Source organism: Aythya marila, assembly GCF_965140915.1.
Source record: "Aythya marila genome assembly, chromosome: 2".
Taxonomy (NCBI): Eukaryota; Metazoa; Chordata; class Aves; order Anseriformes; family Anatidae; genus Aythya; species Aythya marila.
The window spans coordinates 149,425,561-149,448,264 of NC_139043.1; the positions used below are offsets into that span (position 1 = coordinate 149,425,561).

The window sequence follows — 22,704 nt, forward strand, 5'->3', positions numbered from 1 at the left end:
TTTCTCTGTCACTGAAATCCAATTTGCAGGAGCATTAATTAATCCTAGCTGGGACTCTCAAACCAAACTTTGAGACTTGGAGCCATATTTTGTACCTCTTATCCTCCCAGAGTGTATTTACATTGCAAAAAGGTCAGGCTTACAGCAACTGATGCTAGGGAAGCTCTGCATTTCTGAAGGGTTTGAATAGCAGTATTCTAGCCATTTGCTGCGGATTTTGTTTCCACAAAAATGACATAATCATCACAAATGACATTTTTAATATGGTATTGTGCATGCCATGGATTCATATGGTAATTCCCTGAAGCATCTGTTCCTCCATATTCATAGGTCCTTTAAAGGATCCCAGTCTACATGTACAGACCTTTGAATCCTAATGATTCCCAGATTCCGCTGTGGATGAAGACTATATTTCTCATATGCATGTCAGTGAAATGTGGAGTATATTAAAGATGCTTCAGCTAGATATTTTCTGAAAGATCTTCCTGTGTGCTCTTGGAAGGACATTTTGGAGGAGAGACATAGGAGTATGCAAAGTACTTTGTAAGGAGTTAGGGGTTATTGTCTGCATCTGCCTTGGGAAAAATAGGCATCCAGAAGCAGGGCTGGCAAAGTTGTCTCAGAGCAATGCTCTCCAGAACACAATTAAGTTCATTTATTCTCCAACAACCCTTTTTCAGACATTATTTAGATAAAAAGTATTTGTGTATTTAAGATAAATAAGACTGCTTTGTAACAGTGACTTTTTTGACACCAGCTTCCACTGAAGCTGTTGACAAATATGCAGCCATTGGTAGGATTTGCATGCTCTGGGAGCATATCTGAGCTGGGCCTTGCAATGCTTTAGTCATAAAAATAAATAAATAGATAGATAAATAAATAAATAAATAAATAAATAGAAAGAGGGAAAAAATTGAGAGAAACAAAAGGAAAAAATGAAACATTGGGCAACCAATAAACTCCTCAAGTATCAGTCATTAAAATAAAGTTGTTCTCATTGAATTTTATGCTGATAGTTGAATTTATGTAATTTTTTATCTTAGGTTTTAGTGAGTTTAGCTCTTATTCAATGGGTTTGTTGCTAAAGTTATGTGTTTAGGCACTTGTATGGCAAAGAAGAAACCTGGCCTTCAATCTGGGCTCCACTGACAATTATTCAGCTTTATGTTGTTTCTGACTTACACTAACATCCAGTCACTCACAAGGTGAACATTTCCCACCTCAATTTACACAAGACCTCTGCTTTCCAGTAAGAAGTATTTTTAGTGCAAGCCAGCAGCAAGAGGGGTAATAACATTAGTTTCATTCAGAGAATGTCTGTTTTCCTTTCAGCATACAAAGGAGTAGAATTGGAAATGTGAGAAAAGACAAATCCTCCTCCTTCATGTCCAGAGTGTCAATAATCTTGTTATATTCTTTGGGGGATGAGGCATAGCTTCATCTTGGAGAAGCAAAGAAAGTATTTTATTGGTACAGGGAATCACAGCTGATCCATCTCAAACTCAGAGAGCCGCAATCCTCCTAAAATCAGATCTATGATGTTTTACTAATTCCTTGGTCTCTTCAGAAATCCTTTACTCCTTTTCTCTTCTATTCAGTTTGCTGCTAAAGCAAGATCCTGCTTTTATTTATCATCCATCAGGAAGCATTGCCTATGTTGAGGTTTTATGGTGTCTCTCACTGTCATCATCTATTTGCTGATCTGATCTGTGAAGATGATGCCACTCGGAACATTTCAGCTTATTCAGTTCTGCTCAACTGTTTTTCTACCAAGTGATCAACCACGGTTCTTTGGTGTGAACCCACAGTGGGGATTTCCCTTTCAAATTCTGGGTATATTAACGCTTATCTTCTAATAGCAAGAATGCTTAGACAACAAAATACAAGATTTATTTCATTTTTTGGACATCATGAATAATAGCAAAAGAGAAGATGGTATTACTGTCCGTATGTAAAGGGTGGTACCCTTTTTCTGCTAGCAGCACCTGTGGGTAACAGGTCTGTATCCAAGCCAGACTCATTTCCTTAAGATCATCACCTCTGTTCTCGTTTGTCATGTGCTCAGTCATTTCATTTTTCTCTTTTGACCTCAGACCTGCAGAATTCAAAGAAGGGATTTTCCAAAGTGATTTAAGAAAGTGTATAGCCTGAATAATCCAAACTCTTAATCTCTTAGCTCTGAGTTATTGTGTGCTGTTTTGGGCATCAATGATTTTGCACCACGTAGACTACAGGCATGGTTCTGGTATGAGGAAGCTGGTATATAAATCAGCATTGTTCTGCATAGCTGTCCCTTATGACAAAAGAATGTCTAATCTCAGCCAGAGGAGAAAGGTGAGTCATCAGAGATGATGACTTCATTCTACCCACTCATGAGGTAGTGTGATCACCTGTCTTTTCCCTTACTTCCCTGCTGGAAGGCAGTTTAAGGGGTGAAAGTTCCCTCACAGCAATCCAAGAAAGTACAGGAGTTTTAAAACAGAAGGAATAAGGAACCTACAGAGTCAAGGAACCACTAGGCAGGAGGGGAAAGAGATGGACATTGTTTTTCAGGAAGACAAACTCATATCAGAGAAAGTGAAAGGCACCTGGGAATTCAGAGAATTTCCACGGAGGATGTGACAAGAAACCCCCAGTTTTGGATTTTCTTTGGGTCTAGGTTTGTGGTTTTCCTCATACTAATACAAAAGAAGAAACAGTGGTTTGTGAAACGTGGTGTGAAAGTACTGTGTGCTGGTGTGTTTGTGCGTGCATGTGAGTGGCATAATCCCCCTGTACACCTCCCAAAATAATAATGGTGGTAAAAACCATAGTGAATCTGCAGGATAGAGGGCTCTGCACAAGGCCAAGGGGACAGAAAATGTGCAAATGGTAAGATTACATTAAGCTTTTGAGAATGTGCCTGGAGTCCAAGGCAAAGCTAATCCTGAGTTTCTGCTGAGAATTCACTTTGACTTAAACCAAGTGAATTGGTTTGGAACTTGGATTTGATCTGTGGAAGAGGACAAAAGTTGGACCTAGAAATATTCTTCATGTGGCTATCAGGAGCAGTCTTCTTCAGACTCCTGGAGTCCTGGTACAGTCCTTGGAGATATAAATGTACAGTTTTGAAGTTCTATTTCTGTAAGTTAGCAAGAATTAGTATTAGCAAGATCTGGAAATTTGCTGCCAGTTTTCCCTGTGTCTGGTTTCATCTCTCCAGAAATAAAGCAATAATTAGTAGCACAGGATAGGGAACAAGGAGAAGAGTGCAGGCAAAGTTGAATGTTAACAGATTATAAACCTTGCTATGCTTGGTGAGTTCCAGGCTGAGCTGTGCAGTGTTGGGAAAATAAAGTAAAACTGTAACCCAATAAAAAATGTCAGCGATGAATCAACAACTGATTCTCTAAAATCAGTGTATTTCCCTGCAAGCACGTCCATCATGTCTCACTGGAGCAGGCAATACCCTTTCCTGGGACACACACCTTCCATGTGATCGGTGCTAAAAGCAGAACAATGCTGCCTGGCCTGTTCCTACCTGCATTAGCTCTGAACACGTCATTGCTTCTGATAAACTGCTCTCTTTTGTGCTCCCTTTTTCCTTCTTGATTGTTTCTGAGAATTAAAATCTAAGGCCATATAAGGTTTTTCTGCCCAAATACATTGACTATTGTTTGGAGTGTGATTTGTTTCCTTTTTATTTATTTATTTATTTATTTTACCCTCATTCTTTCTGTAAGAGAATGTCTTTTCTTTAAATGCAGGTGGAAAGAACACCTGATTTCAGGTAAGGAAAAGTATGAAGCAAAACTTCCCAAACACACCAAATCATCTTTCCTGTTTTGCAGGTAATACGTGCCCATAACACCTCATTTTTCCGTAGACACCAGGGGATTTCAGAATGGGTTATGATGGAAGGACAACTTTTGGGTAAGTGGGAAACTAACACACAGGGAATATACCATCTTGACCCTTGGCTGTTGCAGCCATTCATCCGCTCTCCTATCTCTGCTAACAGCATCCTCCAGGTCACTAACACAGGAAAAGGAATACTACAGCCTCTAAAGGAAGTTTTTTCCAACCTGTGTCAGTCAATAGGTGCTTATCTCACCTGGGATCACTTGACAGAAGGCACTCACCAGAAATAATGACATCAGTCAGCAATTGAGGAGAAAAGGTGAATCAATTGCACAAGCTCTAGCTGAATGTACATAGACCTGTACAAAGGCATCACTAGCTTGTTAACAATCAGTGAATGAGGCAGCATTTTGGTGGCTGTACCACTGTCCTTTCCCTGCTGTCAGGAAGGTTGATGCCATGTGGTTGGGGCCTGGGTACCTGGCGTGTTCTTTCTCACAGTTGCAGCCCAGAATTTCTCTGTGCTCTCAGGCTAGGTTCTCCCCTGTGTGCCCTGCTCCTCTTATTTTCTCCTGGGAACCTCCACAGCTAACCTACCAGGAGCAGCCAGCTGGGAAGCTGGCAGCAAGCACTCCATGCTGGGGCTGTAAGCAGGCACCAAGGACTTCTCAGGAGCCTCCATGTCTACCACCAAATGACAGATGCTTCTATTGTCACAGGAGTGAGGTGACCGACCCAAGCAGGTCAGTGAACTACCTCACAGCCCACTGCCAGGGGTGCTTGTTGGCCTTTGGCACTGTCTTGCATTTCCCATGCCTCCTTTGCCAGGGACCAGCCCAAAGCAGCAGGCAGTCACTTGCACCACGCTAAGGCAATAGATCTGCCTTTCAGCATGCTTTTGGGCACATGGAAACAAGAAGGAAATTACTGATTCAAGCCTGGATGCCTCCTTTCAGAGAGGTGACATCTGGGTATATAATTAGAGAATGTACAGCTAAATAAGAAACCGTGTGGTGCTGTCAAAAGTATACAAAATGCTGCACTCAGATAAATGTGCAGACACTCACTGCTGTCTCTTACCACAAGAAATTCAGATCTTCTGGTAAATATATGATGAAAGAGGTAGCAGACAGCTTAATGTTTAATACCTTGGAGAGCCCATATAGCATTTACATCTGGGCAATGTCTCTGCAGAGAATAATATTTATTTATTGATTTATTTATTTTTGTTGAGCAGTTTGCTGCAGCAGAAGACTGGTTACTGTGATCCCCAGAAAGTACAGAAGAAACTTTGCAGCCAGGGGTGACTTTGGCTTTTTATATGAACTTTGTTTTTTTTCTAAGAGCAGAGCTCTTCCACCTGACAAATAGCTTTGCATGGCATTTGGGTGCTTGGTATGAGACAAAATCAGAAAGACCAAGCCATGCAACACCATCAGCCTCTCACTGCAGTCACAGGTTTTCTGGGCACATTCTGTGGAGTGTTTCTGTTCGTGCTGCAGAGCACTAAGCCCTGCTTGTTCTTTATTTCTCTTTCTCTGTGACCAAGTTACTACTATTACCTGCAGCAAATGCCAAATGGAAAATTACTGACACCCCCTCCCCCCTTTTTTTTTTTTAGATCTCTCCCTCTTGTTTACCCTTTACCTTTGCCCTCCTCACCGAGGCAGCTGGCAAGGCTGACTGCATATAACTGACAGTGTTAATAAAAATTGACAACATAAAAATATTTCTTCCTCTTGTCTCATTAAGGAGCTTAATAAACAGCACTCTGAACCTAGGGCTGTTTTTCTTTTTTTTGTGCTAGGTGCTTTTAATTAGTGTTTAACGTAGGCTGCAGGGATAGAGGAGAAATTCAGAATCAATGCTAGGAAGCAAAAAGTTAATAACAACATTGCCAGGTCAAAAGAGACTCTTCTCTCAAAAGCAACCACAAAATTCATCCCGTGGAGTTCCAGGTTTGTTGTTTCTGGCTGTCTGTGGTCAGGCATTTTCAGTTTACAGGAAGAATATGTCCATCAATCCATCCTTCCTCTTGTGGTACCACTCCTTTAACCTCTGCCTGGGCTGTCGGCATCCAGCTGTGTGCTTTCAGGCTCAGCCAACAGCACCAGGAACAAAGGCTGCAGAAATATTCCTGCCCTCTTTACTTTTATGCCCCTGGCTTTTGCTTTAAGGATGCCCATCTTCACAGCCGACCTCTCTGTTGGAGATGATATGGGTGAATGGAGGCTCTGGGGGCAGAGAGAGCCCTAACTGAGAAGCTGGAAGTGACTTAAAGAAAGCAGCTGCCAGGCTTCTGCTGAGCAAAGAGGAGTTAAACCTCAGAGAGCATGTCATTATCAGTAGTGAGAAGAGTGCATTATGAAAACGTACAAAGCTTTGGCACCTTGAGCTTTAAAACAGGCATTTTAAGAGCTGTATTTTGAACACACACACAGAGAAAAGCAGCCAAACACAGTGAGGGCTGTGGGAGACATGGAGCAGAAGGATTCAGAGCAACAGGGTGGGAAGGGGCACAGAGGGATCAGCGCGTCCCTTGCACAGGAAGAATTGCATAAGAAGATAGCAATAGTTTATATTGCCTTAATAACACCCTTTTATAGATGTCAAAGCAGCTTGTGCTCAGCCGATTGACCGTTGCAGTGCTCAGAGGCAGGCACATCGCTCCAGGTTACACACAAACAGGCAGTGGTTGACTTACTCTCATTCCCACAGGTAGCAACACCAAGACTGGGAACAGCAGTCCTGAGCCTTTCCCTACAGAAGCACCTAATCCAAAGCATACTGCACAACAAAATGTGTTTACTTCCTTACTCCTCTCCCAGTAAATGGAAGCACTGGGAAAGAGCAGAGGGAAGATTTGTGGACAGAATGAACTCCCAGGATCCCTCATGTGTCATTTTTTATTTTCCCGTGGTTCTATGAAAACAGGTGGGAAAGAATAGACAACAGGAGATGCTAAGAGAAAATACAAAGGGTAAAATCATGCTGGGGTCTACATGGAGAAATAAGCCTGCAGAATGGCAGTGAAGCTGTAAATGTGCCAGATAAGGCTGTAGGAGGACCTGGTTTATCTTTAAGGGGGTGGTTCATTTATTTTGTCTCTTGAAACACAGGTTTTCATTTCTGTGTCAATGAATTTGGTTACAGCTCCTTACAATCAAAATGGCCACCACTGGAAAGTCCCAATATGCAAGGAGAACAGGTGTATTTAATCCCCTTCCCAATAGTTACTCATTAAATTAAGATAAAAAACAGGTGGGTATTACTAGAGAGGAATAAATAGTTAAACGTGCAGTTGATAAACATCTGAGTTACTGATTAACTCCTGGCTTTTGTAACACCAGCAGTTCTTAAATTGGTTTACTAGGAGACCAAAACACAGAGCTGTGCCAAAAAGGCCTCAACCTTTAATAACAAATATTACACTTTATCTCTTCTTGGAACACGTGTTCTGTCCTGGGACAATGAGGCCAGCACTGCCCTCTATTGATGGGAAGAATTCAGTCCTTTTTTCGATGCCTGCAATGCTGGAGTGTGGATGAGTCAAAAAACCTAGAGAGAATACACGTAGGACAGGACAAATTGAAATATAGGCTCCTCCTCAGTGTGTTGACTACTGAAGTTGAAAGAGGAGGAATAAACTTGCTCCTTAAGCATGTGCTCCAGAACTTTTGTTACAGGTTGGATTCTGGGGCAACTGAGCCTTTGGCCTGGTAAACCATGGCCAGGCTTATGGTCTAGGTTAAAGCCTGGGTGGAAACTTGCCTGGTGACAGGACGAGGGGGAATGGGCTAAAGTTGCACCAGGGGAGTTTTAGGTTAGATGTTAGGAAGAACTTCTTTACCGAAAGGGTTGTTAGACACTGGAACAGGCTGCCCAGGGAAGTAGTGGAGTCACCATCCCTGGAAGTCTTTCAAAGACGTTTAGATGTAGAGCTTAGGGATATGGTTTGGTGGGGACTGTTAGTGTTAGGTCAGAGGTTGGACTCGATGATCTTGAGGTCTCTTCCAACCTAGAAATTCTGAGATTCTGTGTGTGAAAGGAAGAGAGGGACTCACACATCTCAGGGCAAACACACAGTGAAAGCAGTGCAGTATGCTTAGCAGAATGAAAAACATGCTTATACTCATCTGTGAATAAGAAAGACAAAGGGTGATCTCAGATGTCTTCCGTTTCTTCCATCTGGAGCAGCTTGCTTGCCCTTCTGCACCCAACCAGCTCCATGCAGGCTGGAATGTCTCCTTGAACAGCATCCCTTCCTCACTGCCATTCTTGATATCACTTATTGCAGCCTGCCACTTGGTTGAACTGAGAGCATGCTGTCTGCCACCTGCAGAAAAGGCTGAGAAAGGAGGTGGTGATATTCCCTGCAATTAGAGGTTCAGCTGGTCAACCCCACAAGCTGCTTCTCCCTTCTCATGGTGAACTGGCACATCTTGAGCTCTTGCAGGCTTGTGGGGAAACCCCTGAATATATGGTGTGAATGCACCTGTGGTGCAGAGGAAGTCCTTCTGGTGCTGATGGGAGCCAGGATGCCCCAGACCAGGTGTGGATGATGGGCCATGGTGAATTGAGCCCAGGGGTACCTGTGGTTACCAGGGAACTCCACCTGTCTCCAGGGGTAAAGGCTGTCCTGTGAATGGAGTCTGAAAGGATCCAAGTCTGGTTTTGGCTTTGTCTTCTGCTCAGTCTCTATTAATACTTCTCAATAATAATGCAAAAACAACAACCACTAAAACTACCCATCTTTGTTCATTGCTACTAGCTGTCACAGAAGGCAAAAATGCCTGTTTGCTGGGCGCAGCTCACTCTGCTGCTTGACCTGCCTTTGCTGTGCTCAACTTCAATTTTTTTCTTTAACAGTTTCACAGTAAGGCTCTATTATTCAGGTCCCAGGCAAGCAGCAGGGTGCACGCTGTACAATAGCAAAGAGTTTGGCAGCACACAGGTTGCTCGTCTGTGCCAGAAAAACTTCTCTGATGGCCCTGAGTTCCTCTTCCCCCCCCTGCCTCTGCCAGGGGCTGACATCAGGGAAAGAGAAAATACAATTGAAAGCCATCAAGAGTAATGTCCTGTTTATTTTCCTGCTAAGAGAATTATTTTCAGGACATCTCAGGAACGGGAGCAGGAGTGTGTGGGGGGAATCAGAACAAACATGTTGGAATTTCATTAGCTTTTAGCAGAGAGGATACTAGAATCAGGACCAAAATGCAGGTCAGGGGCAGGATAAACAGGGCTATACATATGTCATGGATCCTTGTTTACCCTTCTGGGACATTACCATAAAGACACAGAGAGGTTTGTGTGCTGGAAGCAGGACAATGTAATCCATTAATTAGGTTTGTGACCGTACTCCAGTTTAGTTACTGCTGGCCCCTACAGGTGCTTGGAATGGCCATGCCAGAGTGCACAAGCATGCACTTAGCAAGGAAAAAGAGATTTGGGTTCCTCACAAGTACCTTCCGCTGCTGTTTGCACTTGTGTCAAGTGCTATGGTTGTGCAGCTAGCTGCACAGCCTCAACCTTACTATTTAGAGAGAAGTTACACAAAATGGAGAATCCAATCTAACATCTCTTGGCTGTTGAAAGGGGCAGGTTTGGCTTGCTCTTTTTCTCACCTCTCCCTTTCCTGGCTGTAATTGCAGCAGTACAGTCCTGTTCTCTTGCACCACTAGCTCTGGCTCTGCTTGGATGGGAAGGGGAAAAAATAAGCTCCAGAGCAGCAGAGTGGCTGGGGCTCTAAAAATAAATAAACAAAATAATTAATTAATAATAATAATAATAAATATTTTGCTGTTGTTTTTCAATAAGATTTTGGAGTTAAAACCTGCTGTTTTAGCTTTTATCCAGCATGGAGCAGCAGGATACACTGACTGCCCAGCTCTTCTCAGGCTTAGTGAGGTGCACTGTGTGGCAGGGTCTTTGTGTATTAGTAGGGTCTTCTTGTCCAGATGCCATGTGAGTGTCAGAGGTTCTCAGTCCTGCCCACCAGCCTTTCAGTCAGCCCTCAGCAGTTCAGAGGATCAATAATTTCTGTGCAGGCCAGGAGAAATGAGGTGGGACACCCGTGTGCCAAGGTGTGGGGTGAGGAAAACGGGGTGGCCTCCATCCAGGCATGATTTGCAAAGTGGAAATCAGATGCAGAGCATCTTGTTCATGACCCTGTGGTCTCTGGACCACCTCTGCCCACTCGTGTGTGGGAGATGTGCATCCTCTGGCTGTAACCACCACCTCAGAGTAACAGGTTATGCAGTTCACTCTGCTCTGATTGCAGCTCCCGTCTCTGCAATTACAACTGCTGTAAGTGGTGTGGATCGATAGCAAACTGATGAGCGAGAGCCTTTCCTGAGGCTACCGCATGGAGCCAAGGGAGAGGAACGGAGCAGGGTGTTTTCCAGCTTTCAGGTCACTACCTCCTCTCTAGCCAAGGTTGGGGGCGAGGTCACCTTGCAGGTCTGCCAGGCTGAGCTGACCATGATGATGGCGAAGAGAAGATATGGGGAGGGGATGGGGGTACCTGTCACCTCCTCCTGAGGTCAGGCTGGTACTGGCTATGAGGTTAATTGGGGCCATGTGTAGGATGGGGGACTTGAGCTTCCTCCCACTCCCTTCCCCAAGCCAGTCTAGGGCTATCTTACCGCAGCTAAAAGTGCTATGAAAATAACAGTTTTCTGAGAGAAACCATCGTTTCTGGAGACACGAGTGAATGAAGGCAGGAAATGGCATTTCTGCCCTTTGGTACAGCACCTAGACCCACACACCAAGCAGCCTTCTGAACTGGATGAGCTGCTTCACCGATCCGTGTCCTGCAAAATCCTTTCCCTTACTCACCCTTGGTTTTGTAGGGGCTGAGTCTGTGGTGTCTTTTTCCTTTCTACAATTATTTTCCAGCATAAATCTCTTTCTATTGTTCCAGTCCAGCTCTTCAGTGGAAAAGCAAACACAAGTGGGCTTTGATTTTTGTCTCTCATGGTAGTGTAGAAGAGAAGAAATGCAAAACCTTGTCTCTGAGCCAAAGCTAACAGTAACTGGCCAACACCTGCTGTGTTGTGGGGAGGAACGGTGCTGGTGATGGCAAGAAACATGGAGGAGGCTTTACCTGTATGCTGCAGAGTGACTTTTCCTATTTCTCAGGAGCACACAGGCAGGATTTGGGTTTGTGCTGTCACAGGTTGGGCCCATATTTATAAATAAAACAAAGCACAGACCGAAGCCCTGTCCCAAAGTTGTCTCTTATGCTTAATCAGCTCTGGTTTGGGACAGCCAGCACCGTGCCCAGGCAAGGCACTGCCCAGGGACTGTCCCCACCAGGCAGTACCTGGCACACAGGGCTAAAAGCAGCCAGTTGGGTGGATGCAAGCCATGCTCTGTTTGGCAGCACCGATGCCAGGTTAAAGTCCTTGACTTGTTCTGTTTGCTGGCACAGACACCACCTCCAGTGCTAATCCATGCCCAGTAAAGAAAATGGAAAGATTTCCCAGTGACTTCAGAAGTCTGTGTCATGTCCTAAACTGAATTCAGGCCAACACAGGATCAGACCAACTTCACATAAGCAGCTTTAGATTGATGTCAATGGAGCAGTCAATACAAATTTTCGATAGGAGGGTTTGTGTTATTGGGTGAGGGCTTCTTGAAAGCAAAGTTTTCACGTGCTATATCAGGTCTAGGAATCTGTAACTGTGAGCATGACACAGACCACCCAAGGTAAGGATTAGAAATGTGGTCTGGGTAATGGTTAATGACTGATGTACAGGGCAAGAATGACTTATTGTAGCGTGAAATCTCTGCAACCTGTTCTAAAGCAGTCTTGCTGTACTCTTCCTTCATAGCTAAGCATTCTTTCAAAAGGGAATGGGACTTCAGAAATGATTAATTTTTCCAAGGAAAATTTTCACTTTGCCTTGGTGCTTTTTGCTACATTGTAAAAGCAGGTGCTTTTGATTTTTCCCTAGCTTTTAAAAGTCTTCCACAGCTCCCAGAATTTTAGAAGGGAGAAAACCAAGACTAGGACAACATATTAAAAAAAAATATGATTTTTTTTTTTAAATTATGATTTTAAAAAAATATATGAAAAAATCCAAAAATAAAGGTGGACATTTGGCATACATAAATGTGTGCATGTCTTTCTATATATCTACATTACTGAGACTCCTGGATGTTCTTGCTGTAGCAACAAGGAAGAAATACATTATTTCCTCTATCATTTTAGGGACCACCTGTGGCCCTTCTGCATGTCATAAAAGTGGTATGAGTTTTACTGGTGTGAATCGCTGTAAATTGATGTGATTGCTTTGACCTCTGGGAAGAAGAGCTGATGTATGTCCACTGAGAAGATGGCCAACTAATAACATGCTGTGTAATAACTTCACAAAACAGGCTTGCAGAGCTGATGAGTTGGTTTAGATTAAAGGTTAGTTTGGGTGTCTTGTATGATTGCACAGGAGAGGAGGGTCTGAAGGGGGCTTTTTTTATTTGCCAAAAGAAGTAAATACCTGAAAGAGTTAAAGCTGTACCACGCTTTGGGCAAATTCTGCTGTTGTAAGAACATTCACATTTCTGTTCTTTCTGCAAAATACCATCTCTTTTGAAACAGCTAGATGCCAGGGACTCTGCTGATGTCTTTCTGACTTCTGTTAAAAACTCTGCAACTGCAGCTGGTTCAGCGGAGACTTTCCACTCCTGGACAGGCAGCCTGCCCAGATAGTTCCAGCCTTGCAAATCAACAGACAAATGCTGCTGGCACGGATAAAGCCACCCAGTATTTTTAAAAGATTCGGCTGTACAGACGTGCTCCGTGGTACACTTGTGCCCTCAGACACAAGTATGGTACTTAACATACTTTATTATATCCTAAATATATTTCTGAGTATTTCTGTATATGGCCATCTCCCCCAAACATGCATGCTGTTAAATGCCAGCTGCCAGAGTACTCTTTGCACTCTCCAGCACTCCCTTCATGCCTCCTCTGGGAACACGGTATAAACATTCAGCTTTTTGCCAGAGAAATCCCACTCTGGTCAGGCTGATGCAACACTCTGACATTTTTTCTCATACTCTTACACAAGTTTTTGGTGATAATTCCTTTTTAGGTCATAGGTACAGCACTTGAGACATACAGGAGATGCAAGGTTCAGTGCTAAGCAGTGCGGGCAGGGTCAGTCAGCTGGAGAGAACAAGTCCTCGGCAGTGCAGGTGAGGCAACATCCAGGACACCAGGCATCAGCAGTGCTGTTTTAGACACAGGAATTTATTTGGGGCTATTCAGGGTCCAGAATTGTTGGGCTGAGCCTTACTGCTCTTTCTGTTTTCGTGAAGGAAGCATTAGGAAAAAAATACAGCCTTACTCTTCCAAGTGTAGGTGAGCAGAGTCACCATAACACACCCCAACTACCCCTAAATCCTACCCAGGGCAGGATTATGCTCAATATACACAGAAGGGAAAAGTCCCACCACTACAAAAGCTCAGCACATCCTCTCCCTTCCTGCTCTGGGATTTTCCTACTCAGGGGCTGCTTGTTACAAGTGAGAATGAGCTGCCACACCTCTAAAAACTAACGAAAGCTGAACAAGGCAACAGTGAGTATCCACAAGCCAGGCTGGTGAGTTTTACATTGAGCTGTAATCATAGAATCATAGAGGAGTTTGGTGGGAAGGGACCCTTAAAGATCACCTCATCCAACCTCTCTGCCATGGGCAGGGACATTTCTTACAAATGAGGTTGCTCCAAGCCCCATCCAATCTGGCTTTAAACTCTTTGGCTCTGGGGCATGGCTGAGGCGTGAGCACACATACTGCTGGCAGTCCGCAGGCAGATGGGACTTCTGCTTTCACTGAACCCAGCTAATTAATTTGTGGCATTGATTGCTTTTTGCAATATATTTACCTCTTGTTTAACATCTGGGTCCTGTGGCTGAGAACAAAAAAAAAAAAAATCCCAAATTACACAAATTGATTATATTGGTAGCATAACATGCAGGTCCTGATAGAAAAAAGTGACATGCATTTATGGTCCACAAAGGACATTTTAATTTGCTAACAGTAAAGCCTTTTCCATCCCCAACTAAAAAGATTTGAGCAGTTGCACATAGCCAGGCATGCCAAATATTTGTCCCTGGTCAGGGAATTAGGTTTCAAAGGAAAAAAAAAAAACCTTTTTTGCAGTGACAACCATTTCTAAAGGGTCAATACAAAAGACAACAAATGCATAGCTGAGAGTGTTGTGTGTTGTCCCCTCTGAAAACACAAAAGAAAAGCTGCGTGAATAACAGCACTGACATAAACCCTCACAGTGCAAAGCCTTGCAGGACTTCTCCCACCTGATGTTCCCCTATCTGTTTCATTGCCAGTAGGCTCCTGCATTCAGCTCTCAGAGAGGCCTCATCCAGGGAGGAGAATAGACAGATCTAGTAAATAAATCTTAAGCCTGATAGATGTGTAAATACAGTCGTAGCATCAGGAGGGAACAGGCTCTGAGCCTACGATAAGACACGCTGGTACAAGAGAGCTGTGTGCTCCAGGACCCGCCCGATAACTCCTGGGAACAGGAAAACAGCACTCTCTAGTGGGCAAATTATTAAAATATTCTGGAAAACAAGTCGCTACACTGGGTGAAACGCTCCCTACGAAAGCAGCTGTTGCTTCATATCTCTATCCAGTGTTTCTTTGTCCTTCTCTGTGCACCCCCGGTCACTTATAGCCCCTCATCAGCCCATGGAGGAGCATGGTACCTGCTGACACTGCCCCTCCTACTGTCCTTCAGCTTGGGCTGATTTCTTTTTCAGGGACCTGGAATGCTCTTAGCACATCACACATGTGCCTGTGCCAGTGTATGGGAACATTTACATGGGCAAAGGGAGGACAGCTGTGTTGCTGAAGACAATATTGGGACGCCCCATGAACACGGTAACAAGAGGGCTCCTTTCCTCTCTTTCTCTGTCACCATCACCCAGTGGAAAACTTCTCCATTAAGATGGAGAATTCCTTACTGGCTAAGCTGAGACACTAATCAGATATTAGTTGTAACCATTAATGAAAGAGCTAATGAGGTGCTAAGATCCCCAGCTCTGACTGAAGTGAGTTAATCACATCTCACTGCTTGGAGACCCATTAATCTGCATGCATGCTGTTTCCCATTCCTTTGCTTATTATAGGAAATAAAAACATCATTCTGGCTTTATTTACTTACATCTGCTGTATCTCTCTGCTGAGCTGTAAAGTCCTGTAGCTGTGGTTCCTTGCAAGCCATAGAACCACCATGGAGGGTACTATGACTGGTGGGCTGGCAAACACCTTTGGGGAAGGAGGCATTATGGAAGCAAACACCACACACAGCCACACTAAACAGTGATTTGTCACTGCTCCTGGCTGTCAGAAATGGTGGTTTTAAAATTATTCCAAGAATTAAACTGCCTCCAATGGTTTCACCACAAGTTCAGAGGCACTTCAGCAAGAACATACAAAGTATGCCCGGCTGCACTCCTCCTGATGAAATTCCTAGCTTTTTTTCAATTTGGATCATGTCATCCCTGCTAGTGGTGTGTAGTTATTTCACGTCATTCCGGTGGGTTATCTGTCTAATAAGTAGTTGGGAACAACTAGTAACTGAGTTAGCTTGGTACAGTTTTGTACCAAGTTTTGTACCACCTGCTTTGGCTGACCAAACGGTGAAAACACTTTTGTTTCCAATGTTTCTCTGAAGGTGTGCTGACTTTATTTTTATTTAGCTTGTCTTGACCTTTGCTTCTGTTTATTTCCACTTCTGCCTATACAAATCAAACCTCAAATAGCAAAGCCTATCATCTTGCAGAACGTCTCCCCACAGATAACTGTCCAAAATCCTCTGTGACAAACCACTCGTCATCAGTCACTCCCATGACCGTGCCCGTGACTCCACCACTGGTACCAGAAACCTGGTGTTGTGTTAGCTTCTTGGGGACCTGGTTCACCTTTTTACACCCTCTAATATCTGAGCATGAGGATGTGTTACACCAAACACAGAAACTGCTATAAGGGGTTCCTTAATGTAACACTTGATGTGGGGGCTTGGTTGGGGCATCTTTGGAGGAACATCATGGTGTTGCATAGACCAGGGTGTTTTTCTTACTGATTTAGCATCTGGGTGGGCAGGGAGGCAGCTCAGAGTGCAGCTATTGGCCTGCTGTGTAACACTAGAGTATCTGATTATGTGGGAAAAGTAACAGTTTTGGGAAAAGTTCTGTCTTAGTAGGAGTGTTAGAGTCACAGGTTTGGCCAAATTCCTGTGTATTTATCATCTGCCAGCCAAATTTGCCTTAGAAAGTAAGGGATAAAAAGCATGCTACATTTCATATAGGAGAAAATTAATCTGAAAACACAGAGATTTACCTCTGCATAAAGGAACCTAACCTTGGTGAACTTTCAGCTCTGTGAACCACATTGTAGATCACATTGCCTGAAGATAACAAAATATAATGATATCTGCTCACTCAAAGTCTGTAGGAAAGACAAGTGCAAACAGAGATTTTAAAGGTAGCTAGGGACTCCTTGCCTTTTCATCTGTTGAATTTAATTGCTATCCTGAATATGAGCCATCAGAGAAACCCATGCCATGAACTGAAGCCATATTGTCCCCTTGTGGATACTTGTTTCTTTAGTTGATTGTATAAGCAAAGTCCTTTGTCCAAGTCCTGTGGTTGGTCCATCTGTCTGGATGATGCTGTTGTTGCTGCTGAATATCTTACTGCTCCCTGGGGTCTCTAGATTGTAATTTTATGCAAATTACCTTCCTGACAAAATCACTTTAGACCTGGAAGCTGCATTTTGGTGTACTTTTGTGTGGACATGAAGCAAAGTGCAAAATGATTTTGAAGAGCATGTTGTTCCAGTGTTATTTTACTTCGCTGAGAATGATAGAGGAGCAAATTCTTTGTATTTCCTCCACATAGAGGCAGGCAGGAAGGTACAGAGCCTCTGTGAAGAACAGTCCAATTTAACAGCCAGCTCAGGTTATGCCTCAGCCTAATTATAGAAGGTCTGGGCAGAAACCAGGCTTGGGGACCTGAAGTGACTGGTGTGATTGTGTCTGGGCTGTATCCACTGATGCAGTACATTTAGAGCCTGGGTTGAAAAACAAAATGTGAAGCAACTCCTGGGAACTTGGTCCTCTGAAGATCCCTCTGGGGAGCATGTCTTACTGTGACCATCAGATTGTTGCCTGTATCTGAACAGGAGCTTCCTGAGCTGCCCTGTGATGACTTCTTGAGCTCCTACCACAAAGCAAACAGCTTGATTAAATTTCAGTGGGCAGAACTTTGCATTGGTTTCACTCTTAAATCCTGTATTCCACTCACTCCCTTAAACAATGAATGGAAATGGCCCATAAGGAACAGAGTGGCTTATGAGGTCCACAAGTAATAGTTAGGGTGGAGTGCCCCAAGTGAAGGTCATGCAGATGAGGGGGTGTGGGTATTTGTTATGTCAAAGATGTTGAACTCCTAGATGGCCTTCTTCTGATGGGCAGCCTAGGCCATCCATGAATACAGGCCTGTCAGCCCTGGAGGACAGGTGAGTCATGTCACCTAATAAGTCACTGATTTCTGAGTCTACCTTATTTTCCCTAGTATATAACTTAAGTACAGCATAGATCCATAAGACCAGTCATACAAATCACTATTTTTTTTTTTTTCTCCAGAGAGGCCTAGACCTGCGCCACAAGCTGAGCAGCATGATGCCTGTGAACACAAGCATTCTGCCGACCTGAAGCATGTGTTCTTCTGCCATTGTCACCTTAGGGATGTGATCCCTTCGAAAGGCACTCTTAGAGCCCTCCTGTCAGAGCATGCATGGCTCAAAACATGACAAGAAAAATGTCTTTCCTTAAAGAGAGGAGGAGGACTACCTTTTATTTTATTTTATTTTCCTCACAAAAACTCCCATCAACGTTCCCACAACACAATTATGAAATAAGTCTCTCATCATATCCCCTCCTATTGGGACAGCTTTACTATTATATTTCTTGTTTGAAAGCACCCAGAAATAATGAAGTTTAAATAACAGTAATGAAAGAAAATATTAATTGGAGAGGATGGACCAGGTGGCTATTGAGAGAGTTCCTGGAAGTAGCAGTAGGACTGGGATCAGCGAGAAAAAAAGACCCAGAGATACCTATAGAGAGTTGAGAAGTGAGCTTTACCCACAAATCAGAGTTGAACACCCAAATGCATCTTCTTGCAGGTTAGGAAGCCATTTCATTGGATTTAGGATTGGAAATTGAATTGCTAAATCTGTAGAAGAACGAGGGACTCTTCAATTTATTTGAAGCTTTGCTATTTTAAGCTTTACTCTGGGAGTGAGGGATAAATTGTAAACATGACTGTGGTGGGTTTCTTCATTATGGGGGGTGGAAGAGGAAAGTGTGTCATGAGAGTGGAGGTGGGACAGTGCTTCATTGCAATGTTATATGTCACAGGAGGTTCTAGGAACTAATGGAAATACTGTGGGAAGAAGAATGATGTGTGGACAGAGAAAAACACCTTTGATTTGATTACAATAAAAAAATTTATTTTGATTCATATCACACTGAAAAATTAAATAAATAAAATGTCAAAGAATGATTGACTGAGACTCCCCACCATCACAGAAAACAAACCAAACCAAAACAACAAAAAATGATTATCATAATCAATCGTGTAGTCAAAGAAAAATAGGAAGAAAATCTGTTCATGGGAGAAAAAAAAAGTGCTCAAGAAATTTGGCTTTGGTTAAAAACACAACAGACACTCAAGGAGTCCTCCAGAGACTTTTCAGGGGTGGCAAACACAGTTCAAGAGTTTGAAGCTTTGACATGTTGCTAAGTGTTTTCCTTTGTTGCTCTTTCAAGCAAAATAAAACCACAAAGTTTATAGCAGGAAGACAGACAATCTTCAACACTGGCAGTGGGACTGAATTCTTCCTCCAGCATCATCTGTTGGTATCTTCTTATTCTGAAGGCATTTGAATCATCAGCAGTCAGTCACCTAAAGGACTCTAGGAAAAGTTCATTGGAAATGTGATGGTGCAGACTACCCCTCATCCTAAAGCTAGAAAGGTCCACTCTCTGCTCTTCCAACTGCTATGAAAAATGGACATCAGTGTTACACAGTTACTACATGCTGTTGGCAAGAAAAGTGGAAATTGCAGCTTGTCCCATGATGAAGACACTAAATCTATCCAGAATAGTATGAGCCAAGATGTTTTGTATGTGCTGTCAGAGGCAGAATATCCAGGGAAAAAATGGAAATTTAATTTGGACAGCAACAGGAAAGTTTCAAAACAACAAGTGCTGGAAGATAACTGATTTTAATAACATTTTCCTTGATTGCAAGCTGCCACCTGTAACAAAAAATCAACAGGAAATGGGTATCAAACTGCCATGAGTGTTCTTCCACATCTTTCTAAAAATGACTGAAATAGCAATGAAATGTTCCTGTTACTGGCATCTGTCTATAAGAACAGAAATTAAAATATTTGAAGCTCATGATGCAAAAAAGTATCTCTAAAATCCAGTCACAGGGTGAAGATACTGTTGGATTCTTCCCTGGATTTTTTTTCCTCTTAAAGTTACTTTCCTTGAGTCATATTAGCATGACATCTTACTAGAAACATATTGAGTAGCAACAACTGAAGCAGTGGGAATGCTGAATACAAACAAACAAACATGGTTCAGGTAGAAATGTTTTTTTTTGTTTGTTTGTTTGTTTGTTTTACAAAGGCAGTAAGCCCATTGAATTTGCTCCACCTGTCACCTGTGGCAGGCAGGTGAGAACTTCTGATGGCCACCGTGCTGGGGAAGGGCTTCTTGACATGAACTGGTTTCATCATGAAGATCTGAAAATCCCACTCTTTCCATATTGCTAAATGGTTACATGTGTACATTAAAGAGAGTTCAGTTCCTCACACAGATATTTGCCATCCTTGACTCTTTTTATGTTCTGAGTCCAATAATAATCACATGGGCAAAGCAGTCCATTTGGTCAAACAGGCATATTCCAGCTGATTGCATCATTCTGCCACAAATTGCTGTCTTGGAGGGGAGCTCAGTATTAACAACTGGCCAACAGGACAAACCTTGGACTGAAGCATTCTACTGGTTGAAGGGCTAGGCTTTCACTGAGCTCACACCAAAATACCCATCCGCTTGGACATGTCGTCCCAACCGGTGCATGAAAGACGGGTCATTTAGATGATGGTTTGTAAATTACCACAAACCCCAATCACCGTAATCTGTTAAAAATTTAATATGCCATTTTTGTCCCAGGCCTGATCCTCAAGTTCCTTGAAGTCTGTGGCAAGAACTCTTGGCTTCACCAGAGCTGAAAATTGGTTAATAATCCATGAATCCTATTTTCACAATATTGGGAAGCAAAAATCACTGTTTCCCACTCTTCGCTACCTGAACTTTGTTCTTCATTTCATAATTTCTCTCCCCTTGAGGATTAAATATATTGATTACAGCAAAATATGCGGATGTAAAATCTCCACTGTCACTTCCCTCCTCTCACTGCCCTGAAGTACGGACAATAATACACTTATTCTTCCAGAGCTGTGCACAGCTTAAAGGCTTACACTGTAGGATAAGCTTGAGTAGACTGTGTCTTCATAGATGCTGCTACTGTGCAAAAGATTCATCACTATTGCATCACTATCTTGTATTTCAACCCATGATATTTCTTCCATTTCAAATAGAGACGTTGTAAAGAGAGAACACTTTCTAAATTCATAAAAAAATAAGAAGAAAAGTTTCCTTGGAACATTTGGATATTTTCCCATAAAAAAGGTAAAATCTACCTTCAAAAATTAGCCTTGTTTGTGTTTGCTCAAATACAATATAGGAGCTGTTATTCTTAATTTTGACTACAAAAGTATACCATATGGAGGCTACACTTTGGTTAATCCCTCTCTCCCCCCTTATAAAAAAAAAAATAATAATAAAATAGTTTAGGGTTTGTCACCTTTAAAAAAAATCACATCTGTTGCACAACTATAAAAGGCACATGTAAACGACTGAAAGAAAAAATAGTCCACTTTCCAACCTTAAACTGATTAAATAAAAATAAGCATCTGGAGTAATTTTGACCAAAAAAAATAAAAAATAAAAAGCTATATATAACCAAACAAGACAAGAAGTGGCTAAAAAGGCCTTTTTTCTTCTTTTTTTTTTGTTTTTGTTTTTGTTTTCTTTCTTTTTTTTTTTTTCTGAAGTTTTCAGTATTTTTTTTCTCTTATTATGGCTGTGTAGGAAGCAATAACAAACAATACATGATCACAGGTGATTTGATCCATATTTTCTGGATGCCATCAATGCAGAATGAGGAAATGGTAGAAATAGTTACTACTCCAATCAACTTCAATGCATTTTTGTTCAGTAGGGCATGAAACCAGAAGTAACAGAGGAAACTGAAGAGATGGTTCAAAAAGAAGATTAACAGCAGAAGAGAATTCATTTCTTTGAGGTAATCCTTACTGTGATGTTCAGAGCTACCCTAGTGGGTATCAAATCCCAGAAGACGTTTTCACTGTTCTTCAAGGATTTCCTGCTTTACTCAAGGAAAGAATGGACACACAAACAGCAGTCCCTGTGCCCAGGTTTCTCCTAATTGCAACAGGCAGGTCTTTCATCAGTAATTCAGGAACCAAGTCGTAGAGCCTAAGCAGTGATTCAGCATGTCATCTATTCCCACAACTGATTGGTAGTTCCCAGCTATCTGTAGATAGGAAATCAAGTGCAGCATGGAAGCTGGTCCTTGGCCGAGCTCCCTGCGGTCAGCATTGCAGCAGCGAGACGCTCCGAATCCACCACAGATTCACACTTTCAAACCCAGCTGGCATCCAGATCATCTTCACTGAGCTTTGTTCTGCTGCATGTTGGAAATTGCAGCCCCTACTTGTCCCTGTGGCCAGGGTCATCTGCCCTTGAAAAATTTTATTTTTTCAATGGAGGCAAGAGTCAAAGTTATATTGAACTCAAAATCCCCATCATGGACACCTGTCTGCCGGAAAGCACCAGCTAAAGCATTGTTTTCCCAGTAGTGATGCCAGTGTCCTTTGCTGTCTGCTCCAAAACCGTACACATTCACCTAGGAAGTAAGAGAGAACTACTGTTATGGTCGGGAAAGGAATTGGTCTTCATCTCAAATGTTGAAAATTTTCTCTTGTCTGTCAGTACATCTATAGGCAGTACCACTCGAGGACCTCAGTGCTGTACGAAGTTATTCTACTGCCTGACATGATACAATCACAGAATAATGGCCCAAGGAACATCATGATGAAGGAAAAACACACCCTAAGCTATGCTGAGACCACCACCACATCTGCACCCAGACAGAAGAGGAAATTTTTATCCATGACTTCTTGTTTATTAATATGGAAAACACATTCCTGTTCCCTAAGCATGATGTTTTACCTCAGGAGGTCAGCAACCTACGTTGGGAATCTCCCCTTTATCAGATCAAGGCCATAAAGAGTAGAAAAATCCTTGGTTTTGTTCCTAGACTTCCAAATAACAACCTATGTCAAGCTCTATTTAGATACTTCATTTTATGGCATGTGCAGTTACTTCCATGAGATCAGAGGCAGACGGGCATCGTGTTCTTCGTGTGTGTGTACTCCTACAGCCTCTCCAGTCCCAACTGCTCATTTACCAATGGCTATGCCTGTCTCCTCTGGTGATAAATTCAAAACTTCATGGTTGACTTTTACTTAAACTGGGTGTAGCTATATGGCTGGCTTTGAAAGGGTCACAGATCACAAAACAAACACCCCAACCTACGCAACGCCTGGACCCACCCAATTACAGTCTGTCTTTAAATTATTTCTGATGATGTCAAAGGCTTGCTCCTTGCC

General features: G+C 42.7%; 1 protein-coding gene and 1 long non-coding RNA gene across 9 annotated transcripts in view; one reads left to right on the top strand and one right to left on the bottom strand.

Annotated features, from left to right (window-relative positions):
* The first annotated feature begins 2,528 nt into the window (after positions 1-2,528).
* On the top strand, positions 2,529-18,228 carry LOC309875566. The gene is made up of 3 exons (XR_014317055.1): positions 2,529-2,659; positions 3,831-3,912; positions 17,516-18,228. It is a non-coding gene; the product is annotated as an uncharacterized lncRNA (long non-coding RNA).
* A 129-nt stretch (positions 18,229-18,357) lies between these two features.
* Positions 18,358-22,704, bottom strand: part of ST3GAL1 (ST3 beta-galactoside alpha-2,3-sialyltransferase 1) — an 83,694-nt gene continuing 79,347 nt past the window's right edge. For all 8 annotated transcript variants that reach the window (XM_082753393.1, XM_082753394.1, XM_082753400.1 and 5 more), the window contains one exon: positions 18,358-21,938. In XM_082753393.1, the coding sequence (XP_082609519.1) occupies positions 21,765-21,938 (174 nt within the window). In that variant the 3' untranslated portion in view covers positions 18,358-21,764. The remainder of the gene's footprint in view (positions 21,939-22,704) is intronic.